The 12,477-nt window shown below is 38.6% G+C and overlaps 1 protein-coding gene across 1 annotated transcript; it reads right to left on the bottom strand.

Annotated features, from left to right (window-relative positions):
- Nucleotides 1-13: 13 nt before the first annotated feature.
- On the bottom strand, nt 14-8,992 carry fnbp4 (formin binding protein 4). The gene is made up of 17 exons (XM_084094244.1): nt 8,802-8,992; nt 8,136-8,210; nt 7,778-7,908; nt 7,277-7,427; nt 7,024-7,168; nt 6,425-6,521; nt 6,016-6,342; nt 5,639-5,840; nt 4,560-4,651; nt 3,736-3,840; nt 3,503-3,636; nt 2,495-2,655; nt 1,816-2,057; nt 1,592-1,727; nt 1,300-1,493; nt 990-1,147; nt 14-895 (listed from the first exon to the last, which is right to left on the bottom strand). The coding sequence occupies exons 1-17, from the start codon at nt 8,920-8,922 to the stop codon at nt 802-804; spliced, it is 2,565 nt and encodes an 854-aa protein (XP_083950370.1). The 5' UTR covers nt 8,923-8,992; the 3' UTR covers nt 14-801.
- Nucleotides 8,993-12,477: the final 3,485 nt, after the last annotated feature.

A 12,477-nucleotide genomic window follows, 5' to 3' on the forward strand; every position in this document is an offset into this window, starting at 1 on the left:
CTTGAACAAAATATTTGTGGAAAAAAAGTTTATTATCTACAATGTAGAAAAAGTTCAATGGCTCTACAGCCCCAATTCAGGGAACATTTACACTGAACATCACAAGATTTAAAAGTAAGACATAGTGAACATGGCATTTTTGTTGAGTTGACTGTTCATCACACATCAGTGGGGGAAAAAAAAAGATAGTTCACATATGAAGCATACTTTAAAGTGCAATGGAGTGGCCAAGAAGTTTCAACTATTGAAGTTTACAACCGGAAGTTTTAACTATGATTTTTTTGGAAGCAAGGCTGAAAGTCTGTTAAAAGTGGTCAGTTTGTCTGATCTGAGATTAATCTTAGCTGGATACAGTTACAGCAATGTAAAAGAGCAGAGATAACTGTACAGCTGATGTTCGCACCCATGACATTGTACAAAACGTATCGTTTTTTTTGTAAGATAACAGTTCTGAGAAGCTGAAGAAATGGAACAGTCCTTTAATATTGATTCCATTACGTTTTAATTTATAGACAAATCGTGCACGGGTTTCATGGTTGGGGTAATAAAAAAAATAAAAAAAAAGTAGAACAAAAAATTATGTACATGTTTAACCTGGTTTCAAGTTCACTGCATCTTTAAAATAACTTTTGGACAAAGTATACCTTAGAGTCACAAGATGATGCATTTGAATTTAACAGCACGCAGTTTACCTAAAATAGGCTCCGACAGGTAATGTGCGCATATCAAAAATAAACATTCAAAGTCCACTGAAGCTTAGTGAGAGACAACGCCAAAACGCAGTTTAGTCCAAGACTGATATTATGAACTTTGCATCTTTCTTTTTTTCTTTAACAGTCTTTCCCTCCAGTCTTCAGGCAGTGCTTCAAAGTTAGCGTTCTTCCCAGCCTTCCCTCTGCAAATGAAGACAAAAAGACGAGTATGTGAACAATCTGTATTTTCTCTCAAATGCGTGTAGATAATCTTGGCATTGGATTCTTCAAACTTACGTTGAAAGCTGTTGCACTTTCCATTCCTCGATGCGTCTGCTGTTGAGCTGATCTCGATCTTCATCGCTCGAGCTCGTCTTCTCCTCTTCATCCAGCTCTTTCTGAATGCTCTGCCACTTCTTTACAAGGGACGGCATCTTCGTCTTGCTCTTCTTTGTCTTTCCGAAAATAAAATCACAGCAAATTATTCCCTATTAATTCTTTCTAAAATCATAGAAAAAATATATATAATATATATAATATAAAATAAAAAGTAATAAAATAAACAAAACAAAAAAAAAGAAAAACTCAAAAACAGGAATACACCTACCTTCTCCTTTTTTAGTTTCTTGGTTTTATCTGTAAGGACTTTGTTTATGGGTTCCAGGACACTGGGAGGTTGTGGAGCAGGAGGGGGTGGTAGGGGGGGCAGGGCTGGCATTGGTGGGACTATGCTTTCTGAAGGCAGAGGAGGTGCAACTGTAGCAGGCATCCCCCAGTAAGCATTACCAACAAGAAGTGGGGCTGTGAAAGAACGAGAGGAACATGAGGAATAACATCTTGCCACAAGACAAGACTTTTTGAAAATACTGATGTAATGTGTAAAAGTAATTTATTCTTACCAGCTGTGGCAATGGGTTGAGTGTAAAGAATGGCGCTGCTGCCGATGGTGACAGTTTTGGGCAGCGGGACTGAGCCTGGGGCCTTGCGTTTCTGTGCTTTAGCTGCAGATACCAGAGATGCTGCTGCTTCAGCCGCCTAAGGAAGAGACATCAAAACGTATAGCTTTACTTTGCACTAAAGCACAAGCTAAACAATCTTGACTCAAGACAAATAAAAAAGTGACCTTGAACTCTTCTGTTCCAGGAGCCGGAGGCTCTGAGTCTTCATCCTCCATCTCCACTTCCTCGATCTCTCCGTCATCCTCGAGGGGTGGTGGAGGGGGTGGAGGTGGAGATTCAGGTGGTGGAGGGGGGGGAGGCGGTTGCTCTGTAGGTGGAGGGGGCGGGACATTTGGAGGAAGAGGAGGCAATGGTGGCTGAGGAGGCTGGGGAGCCAACCAATAAGACTGCACTTCTAAAGAAGTTCCTGTTAATTAAAAAAAAAAAAAAAAGCATTCATAATACGTCATGCATGTTTATTATGTTACTTTGCCATGATAAAAAAAAGGTATGTGTGTGTGTGTGTGTTCATAATATATACGCATATATATTATATAAACAAAAACTTTTGTTAGATGTGATTAATTGATTTGACAGCACGATATATATATATAAATATACCAATATGAAATATTACTATTGTAATTATTATTAAATATAAAGTACAATTGTAGAATTACACTTGAAACATGCAGTGCATATATTTAATTAAAACTACAGCCTATGCAATTGGTGATTTTAACATTTAGAATCTAAAAACCTATTCATCATGAAAGAGATGTGAAAGTCATCATGAAAGTCATTGTATGTATAATTAGAATTTACGTATTTTTAAGTAAAGATGTCATGACCAACAACCCTGACCTGTTAAAGCACCAGCGGTCTCTGCAGAAGGTTGGCTTGTATCTCCGGTTGCAGCTGTGGGCGGCAGGGGCGGCTTGGCTTCCTCTTCCTCCTTCACGACTGGAAACTCCCACTGGGAAGCATTGGTCCGCTCGTTCACATAGAAGTACCGCCTGTGCTCTCTAGAGGTGGAGAAACAAACACACAGATGCGTCTTAGCAACTTTTCCCTCAACTGATTTCAAGGTCGTGAGACCCTTGGAGAGTCAAAGGGAAGGGGGGCTCTAGTTCCCTAATGAGGGAATCTTGAACTGGGCTTCATTGGGAGCCCAGAGGAGAAACCAGATTATAATGGGTGCACTAATAAAGAACCCACCTTAATCTCTATAAAAAAATAAATAAAAATAAAAAACATGGCAAAAAAAAAATTAGAGAAATCTCCAATCCTGAAAAGTTACCAACATCGTTACAAATCATGGCAATACTCACACTGACAGTGACAAAACCCCTCCGCTAGATGCCTTAAGGCAGGCATCTTTAACAGAGGGTAAAAGACAACATTTTTATTTAACAATCATCAATAGAGCATGGAAAAGAAATCCAGTAAAACAATGAAATAGATTGGTCTGACCTTCAGGCTCCGAAGGCAAGGCATCGTCTTCCTTTACTGATGCTCGTGTGACACGCTGCTTCCACATGGTCACTCATTTCTCCCATCATTTTGGGGGCAGTCCTGCAAAGTTCAAAGCTCTCGCACGCGCAACCACCTTCCTAACCCTTTTGACTGACTTTGAGGGGGAAGAGATGGGGCCCCAATTCTTTGGTGGTCAGGCTGGCTCTTTAGAGACGCTCCCTTATCAGGATTACCTTCTGTCTTTATCCGTGCTCGTAAACACTCCCCAGTAATACAACCAAGTGCAAATCAGTCGCGCGTTTGTCATAGCGGCGGAGGCAGTGTCAATCGTCACATGAGGAGGGGGACTTTTAGGGAGGGGGAGTGATAAGGATGTGAAAGGTAAGGAGCGCGTACCTGTCCCAGTGGCAGGACCAGCCTTTGGGAGTGGCGTTAAGTTCGTAATGTTTTATGTGCTCGGCGGCTTCTTGCAGCCTGCGCCGGAGATAGTTTCCGTTCAGAGCGCCCTCTCGCCAGTCTGCGATCCGCGTCTGGAGGAAGGAAAACAAGTCGAAGGGCCGTTTCAATACATGGATCGGAAGCATGAACAACTAACTGCGCTTGTGAGCTTATTGTCTGTGTTTTCTTACCTCCGTTTGCAGCAACAGCAGTTGAAAGTTCGAAATGGTTTTCTTGTCAATTCCCAAGAACTCCATTTTGCTGGTGAGTGTGTTGGCAAGCTCTCCGATCTGAAACTAAAACAGGCGACGCAGACAACTTTTAATAAAGACCATTGCTGTCACAAGACATTTCATATTACCAATAACTGTAACTTGTAGCTCATTTTCTCATAGTAGTGCAACTATGAGGTATACCAGATGTTCTTTAAATTTAGAAATCAGCAGATTTAGAATGATTTCTGAAGGATCATGTGACACCGAAGACTGGTGTAATGATGCTGACCCCAAACTTAAGTAAGCCATTACATTGATGATAGATTCTAGGGATGTACAATATTTTTATAAACATTTTTTATTATATTGTTATCGTCCCAATAAGAAAATTTGGCCAATATATTAAAGCCGATAATGGATTATTTCCTTCAGCTGAGACGCTTCAGATGCGCACTGTTCGGCATGATGGTTTTAAATTGCTTGAAATATGATTGGAATCACTTCAAAAAAGAAAAATACAGCAGCAAGCAAGTCTGTCATATAGGCTATATAAAATTATAATGAGAACATTATAATTGTGTGCTTGGGACATGGCTTTAAATGGTGAGACTTTTGCTTTTGTAATCAGGCTCCCTTAATTATATAAAAATTTGAATTTAGATTTATCGGCCAATATATCGGTTATCGGCTTTCAAATATATAGAATTATCGGTGCATCCCTAATAGATTGTGAAAAAAAACCCAGTAATGTGCAGAGTTTATTTGTGCACAATAAGAACAGGGACGTGTATCAAAAATACCTTGAGGTCCTCTTCTTCCTTCTGAAGAGCTTTGGTTACAGGCTTCTCCTTTTCATCATCTTCTCCTTGCTTCTCGGCCGTTTTGGAATGTGCTTGAAATGCAAAAGGTTCAGTAAGTCACTCATTCATTCATGATGTACAAAACCTAATTTCTGTCAGGTTAATTACTAAAAATATCGATTTCCCGATTTCAATCGATTCTCATTTTTATGAACCAATATCGATTCTTAAATCCCAAGAATCAATCTTTTTTAGTCTGCTGTTTTCAGGTGATGAATGAACAGAGCTTTCGTGCCTCCCATTCAATAAATTGTAATAAGCGTTGTGCTTTGTAACTGTTGATATGAAACAAAGTCTCTGATTTCAAATTCTGTCCATTTTATGAAATTCAAACAATAAATACCGCTTTGGCGCTCTTTATTGTGGCGTGACGAATCGCTGTTGCCACCTCAGTTCAAGCGAAGCGGCACGTGAACTGATCATCTCTTCTTCTTTACTACTAGTTACAGCACGAAATAAACATTAATGAACATCAGAAGGTATGTTGAAAGATGCAGTAGAACTCACCAGAATCCCTATCACGTCACATGTAATCTCTCAATCAGTGCTTCAACCACGGGAAGACATCAATAAACAATGTCACGTAATATTACATTTACCTCAGAAAAGCCATTCAGTGACCATAATGTTCTTCAATATTTAATGATTGTTTGAATAAATCCATCAAATGTTTATGACAGCTACCTTTTAAATGTTTATATTTCAAAAAACAATTTTGAGTAGAAACATAATTCTGTAATAATAAAGTTAGTCTTATAACTTTATTACGATAAAAATGTCCTTATGTGTAATTTAATTGTTTGTATATAAATCAGTTATTTAACCTTCAATATTAAGAGTAATGTAGTACCAATTGAATCCATGTTTAGTTTACAGTACTAATTAGTAGAGATTTTTTTTCCCTGAGAAAATTTGCCATGTAGCGTACCTGATATATATCCAAATTAATCGATATTGAATAGAATCGAATCACAAGTTTGTGAATCAAAATCATTTCCAAACTTCCTGCAAATCCTTACCATTGTCTGATTGCTCTGGAGTGGCCCATCCCGCCTTGTCCGAGCCCCGGCTGCTCGAGTCAGGACTTGGCGCGCGGATGAAGGCCGTCTTCCATTTGCTCTTCTTCAAGAGTAAATTACGAGGCCCATCCTGACTAGCTTCAGAACAGGGGCTCGAACCACCGGCACTGCCGTCACCTTCCTCCAAGGCACGAAGCTCAGCCTGCAGAACAACAAACTTTCAATATCACCATTTCAAAAAAGAAACCTTATATTTTAAGTAATAAAATACTAATTCATTGACAATACTGGCTTATGAAAATCAGACCAAGATGTTTACATGATGCATTAATTCAAATAATATAGACTAATGAGTTATTTCTAATAATGCAACTCACTTTTTTCCTCTCTAGTGCTAGTTCTAGTTCCATGGTGTCTTCTTCTGCCTCCTCCTCCCTGTCGGAGGATTCTGCTGAGTGGTTCCTGCTGCGCTGGTTACTCTGACTATCCGTGTCCCGGAGAGCTGGGGAGTCCAAAGACGGAGTGCCTTCTCCCTCTAGTTCCTGGGCCGTTTCTACGGTCTCCTCTATGGCCAGCACCTTCTTTCTCCACTTCTCCTCTGCCTCCTTCACCTCTTCTGGGATGAGAGGAGCAAGAAGAGTAGCTGCCACTCCTCTCCTCTCTTCTTCCTCGCTGGTCAAAGCCACAACACTCTCGATAACTTCCTGTGAGGATAGAGGAAGAATTACACCAATGACCAAAGTGTAAACATGTAATGAAGGGGGAAGTCGCAAAAAAATTCCTTGCCTTCTTTTTGGTTTCTCTCTTAGATGCAGGAGCAGCTGCAACAGGCGGTTCAGTATAACTGCTATGATGTGCAACACCATTGCCATTTACAGATGAGCTGTGGAAAATAACATTCCAAGTAAGATGAATATCAAATACACGATAAATACATATAATAATATATACACACTAGGGGTGTAACAATATATCGTGTCACAATATATCACAATACAAAAATGCAACAATATGTATCGTGGATGGTGGCAATCTGTTTTGCATAGTTACAAAAATAAAGTTTACAGAGTTTTAGTGTCAGTACTACATTAAAGTACTATATATAATGTTGAATATAATGTATAATAATGCAATGGGTTCTAATAATACCAACTGTCTTATGTTACCAGTAAAAAGTGACTTGCATTATTTTATATATATCTAGTCAGTGAAAGAGTGCAAGCATATTCGTCTAAAATAATTCTGTTTTCAGCTTCAGAAACATGAATATTTTTATTCTGGTGTCGCTGTTGTCCTATATAAATAAAATAATATTGCAACATACATAATTAACATTTTTATATTCAATTTAATATTTATATAAATGTTGGTTTTGCTGCACTTGCCTGCCAGTGTAATGTAGACTCTGCATCTGGTCTGCCAGGTAATGCGGAAGCTCCCAGGCCACCTCATTGGTCTGAGTATTCCAGTAGTAGTAACAGCCGGTATTTTCATCCCACACTTCCTGCCAATCACCCATCTCCAACCCAGCTACAACATCCCCGAACACAAGAAAACACAGATTAACTCTCACGTTTTGAATTATTTTGAGATTTATACTCTATGTAGGAAACCAAACCAGTCAACTAGAAAACATACCTCCTGCGAGGGAGTACTGCGTGTTGTATTGAAATTCTTGAGTCTGCTGGTCTGTTTTGGGCTCAGGGCGAGGAGGAGTTGGGGCTGGTGCGCTTGCCTCTGTTCCCGATTCAGGTGTCTGGACTGGTTGGGTCGTAATTGCATCAATTTCCTTTGGGGAAAACAAATGATAACCCATGTTGTTGAAAAAAAAGACAATTTTTAAGATAAACTGTGCATAAATCAACATGTCTATGTTGATGCGTCATTCCAGCCCTAATATAAAGCAATTGTGTCTCTTCAGAAGACTTTGATTACACCACTTTATTATGAACGTTTTGAAGCATCAAGAGTTCTGGGTGTATAGACTTTCAACGTAGGGACAGAAATCTCTCAGATTTCCAAAAAATATGGTGCACCGAAGATAAAGTCAAGGAAGTAAGGTAAGGAAGTAATCAATGACAATTTTCAATTTTGTGAATTAACCCTTTAGTGGCACAAGTAGCTCATGACTTCACTCACCGCCATAAAATTTGCAAGTGTGCTGTCAATGTCTGCAGACTGGTTATGTTTTGCCTTGGTGACAGTCGAAGTGTTTTCCGCCGAATCTTCATCTTCACTGTCTTCATAAGCTCCAAGCAGAGATAAACCCTCTAGAGAGCAAATACAAGGATATTTGTAGAACATTAGATTCAAATTCTTTAACCCATGTAATAGTGTATATATATATATATATATATATATATATATATATATATATATATATATATATGTATGTGTGTGTGTGTGTGTGTGTGTGTGACATTATGATATGTATTCTTGCAATATTATTCTACACATTGGTTATATTATGTAGTGTCAACAATTTGGTATAACTTACGTGTGGCCTTCACAGCTGGTGTCTTCATTACTACATTAACTTCTCTTTGCCCGTCTGTGTTACCCTCAGGTTCGTCTACAAAAGGAAACAGCCAGTTTGTAAAATAAAAAAAAATACACATTTATAACAAAGTTGTCCTAGTGCGGGTGAATTAGCATGTTGGCTAACGCTTTGTCTGAAGCGCTGTGCGGCTGCGCTGCTAACTCCAAATGCGGCTTATAAATTACTTAAATAATAAACACTCCTCTTTAATATATGCAAGTAAATAGTTAAGGATTATTTTATGTTGTTTACGTCATAACCAGCTTGACAATTTATATCAGTAGGCACATTTTTCGGTTCATCGGTGACGTTACCATTGTGGCTAAAGCTAAACTTGACAAACGGCTATTCAAAAGGTATGAACTGAACCACACAGTTTGTCTGTGATTATTAAAAAAATTAATTCATACCCCCCCAAAAAAACAAATATCATATTTTTTATTATGATTAGCCAAATGACGCAAATGTAAGCCAACTAAGTTAGTTTACTAAATAAACCCGTTTTCCACAGGCGTGTTTCTCTTAAAATGGTTTCGTCTTGCTCCATGTTTTGTGTAACGTTATCTGATTCTACCTTCGACTTTATACGACTTGAATAATATAGTGATCTCAATTCTCTCCCACCTTCGGATCCAGAGGCGCCACCGTCCTCTCTAGCGGCTCCCGTGGCGCTGCGGTTCGGCCCGGGCGGTGAGAGCTGTAATATGGTTCTCCTGCCGGTGCCTGTGCGAGTCTTCTTCCCCATCACTGCTGTTAGTAATGGAGCTCCGCTCAATCTCAGCCCTGTGTGTGTGGAACAAGAACAACTGATCGCTCTTTCTTTCCAAATGGCTGATTGACTTTGTGTCCTTCAAAATAAAAGTTCTTATATAACTTCAGCGTTTTGTCGTTCTTCCTGCCAAACACATATATTTACGCAAATGTTGTAACAGCTGTGTATAATGAAACCGTAGGCTATTTAATAACAAAAAGATCCGATGATCTTCGTTTATATCTTGCTTTTGTATTGAGAAGGACTTTGAATTTGTCATGTTGTGAAGCTGCTGCGTTAAAAAAAATCACGGACAGATATATAAATAATAATAATATTAATTATTATTGTTGTTGTTGTTGTTTGTGGGGAATTTTGAAATAATTTTCACATACGTACGTTTATTATTAATTAATTTATATGTTTTTTATACTATGTTTTATATATTATTATGTATTATATTTATACTAGATTTAGATCTTCTATTAACTGCAGATCATGTATTTGCGACGTTTATACTATATATCTTCCCCCGTTTGCGCAGACAAGGCTTAAAGGTCCCGTATTATGCCCCTTTTCACAAGATGTAAAATAAGTCTCTGATGTCCCCAGAGTGTGTATGTGAAGTTTCAGCTCAAAATACCCAACAGATCATTTTTTACAGCATGTTTAAATTGTCATTTTTTGGGGCTCAGAAAAACGCGCTGTTTTAGTGTGTGCCCTTTAAATGCAAATAAGCTGCTGCTGGACGACCCAGGGGGCGGAGCTTCATGAGCTCGCGCTCAGTCTCTCAGGACAATTTCATCTCACGGAATGATGATAATATCAGAAACTCTCAGTAAAGGTGTTCATTTCGAGTCGGACAATAATGCCTACAGAGTCAGAGTGCTGTATAGAGATGGAACAGGTATAGTTTAGTAGTTTAAAGTCCGCGTGAATCGGAAGTTGCAAACGACTTTTCTCCAGTGTTGTGACGTATTTCCCAGTGAAAAGGAATATTGAACAGAGGGCAGGGTTTTACTCTAGCGCTCCTCCTCTCCATCTCTGCTCATTACAGACTAATGGTTTGAGGGGAGTGGTTAAGCGTTTCCCAACCCAAGTCCTCAAACCTACGTCATCAGGGAAGGTCCTCCAATGCAGAGGGGAGGGGCATTTTCAGATTTTGATTAAAGATTACAAAGCCAAAACATTTTTTTGTGTGGATTAACTTGCATGGATGAATTGTTCACCACAAAACGATCAATTTAGGCAAACAAAGTATGGTCAATTTTGATTTCATGTGGACTTTAATTACGGTTATTATAATGTATTTGTCATCTGCTTGTATGTATCCATTATTAATAACCTAAAAGTCTGCTGTTTCGGACCAGGTCCGAATGATGATCAAACATATACTGATGAGTTTAATAAAGTTTATTGTACATCACACAAAAGATGAAGCGTCAGTTTTACTTCAGAAAATCACCGTAAGAGCTGAGTAAACACAGTAAGTTATAAGAAGTGCGCAAGTACATAAACGAATTTCGGTAGAGTTGAGGGAGCATTCCTGTGGGCGGAGGTTAGTAAAAAAACGGTTCTAGTGACGTCATTAAAGAAGGAAGTAGAGGGATGTAGTCCAAACGGGCCGTTCGATGTAGGCGAATTCTGTTAAATAAAATATCTCGCTTGGCATTGAACTTTGAGCTTTATAATTTTACAGATATTATTTATACTCTAACAACAACATTACACACTAACTAAAGTTTGAAACATGGGATCACGAAGAACGGGACCTTTAAGCTAGTCCCAGACTAAAATGCATGTTTGAGCTGTCTTAACTGAAAGCAACTTGCACTGACATATCTTAAAATATGTCAGTAGGCCTACCATTGTTTTTTCTCAAGTCAAGATTTAGGGCTTAATCCCTTTTAACGAGCCGAAGAGAGCTCCTCTCCTCACAAAATTGCACTGGTTGCCAGTTGCCACTCGCATCAAATTCAAGTCACTGACGTTTGCCTACAGAACAACCACTGGCTCTGCCCCCTTTTACCTAAACTCATTACTTCAGACTTATGTGCCATCCAGAAACTTGCGCTCTGCAAGTGAACGTCGTCTTGTGGTGCCATCTCAAAGAGGCACAAAATCCCTATCACGGGACTTTTCCATGACTGTTCCCTGCTGGTGGAATGATCTGCCTAACTCAACCAGAGCTGCTGAGTCCATAGCCATTTTCAAGAAACGGCTGAAGACGCATCTTTTTCGGCAACACTTGATCCATTAATACTAACACTTTCTCTTCTATTCTATATCTATTTAAAAAAAAAGTACATGTACTGCGTTAGATTAAACTGGGAAGAGTCATAGCACTTGCATATTGTTGTCCTATTGTTAGTTTAACTGCTTCTATTGTTCTCATTTGTAAGTCGCTTTGGATAAAAGTTTCTGCTAAATTAATAAATGTAAATGTAAAATGCACACCAGTAATGTTTTTATCTAAGGCACATTTATAAAGGCTATTTAAATTGGTGGTATAATGCCCTTTTCACAAGATGTAAAATAAGTCTTTGATGTCCCCAGAGTGTGTATGTGAAGTTTTAGCTCAAAATGGCATGTTAAAATTGTCACTTTTTGAGGTGTCTGTCCCTTTAAATGCAAATGAGCTGCTGCTCCTGGCACAGAGGGCGGAGCTTCAACAGCTTGTGTCCTTTTACCTTACACAGACATGCACTGAACATTTCAAAAACTTTTAACCTTTTACGTTCAATCCTGATTCAGACAATGATGGAGATACTCAAGAAAAAGTGACAACATGTAGCATGCAACGGGACATTTCTGAATGGTTAGTTGATGAATTTATGTAGCTTATAGTTATCTTCTAGTCATTGATTAGCAAATCCTGTCATGATAATCTATAAATCCGTTCCCGGGGGCGGGGTTTATGTAAATTTATGGGGTCGTGATGTCACTAACCCTGGAGGAAGAAGCTTGTTTACCAGCCGTTTGTTATAGTGCTTAAAAAGCAATTTCTTTAAAAGAAAATATCTCCCTTTGCTTTGAACTTTGAGCGTTGTAACTTTGCAGATGTTGTTTATGCTCAAACAGTAACATTACACACTAACTAAAGTTAGAAAAGGGAAATCATAATCAACCACCCCTTTATATATGCTAATTTAACTCAGGCCTAATCCTGGCTTATTCTGAATCCTGTTTGTGAATCTGAGACCTGCCTTTATGTTTAATTTACTAGCCTAAAAACATAGGCCTAATGCGATTGAGTGACTACATCACTGACAGGTTCTATTTTGTAAATGCTTAAATAATACACATCAAAATATGCATAATTTTAAACAATGTCTGATTGCTTATAATTATTCTGTCATCCTTTGTTCACATATTTTTAACCCGTGAATATAACAGTGTCCTGCTTGACTTCATATTACAGAGCAGGAGCACTATAGAGGATGATTAAAACCTATTAAGAGTCTTGCATCAAAATGGAGACCCGAATCTGTTCATGAAAACCTGCATTATTTATGAACAGGGGCACATTGTTAGAATTGTACCATTTAT

Source organism: Abramis brama, assembly GCF_963993115.1.
Source record: "Abramis brama genome assembly, chromosome: 20".
Classification (NCBI taxonomy): Eukaryota; Metazoa; Chordata; class Actinopteri; order Cypriniformes; family Leuciscidae; genus Abramis; species Abramis brama.

Excerpts from the sequence above, each read along its gene's own strand:
- fnbp4 (XM_084094244.1), bottom strand. The coding sequence starts at position 8,922 with ATGGGGAAGAAGACTCGCACAGGCACCGGCAGGAGAACCATATTACAG. Across the intron at positions 1,728-1,815 it reads CTGGAACAGAAGAGTTCAAG|GCGGCTGAAGCAGCAGCATC; the intron begins GTCACTTTTTTA and ends TCTCTTCCTTAG. Across the intron at positions 896-989 it reads AAAGTGCAACAGCTTTCAAC|AGGGAAGGCTGGGAAGAACG; the intron begins GTAAGTTTGAAG and ends CTTCATTTGCAG.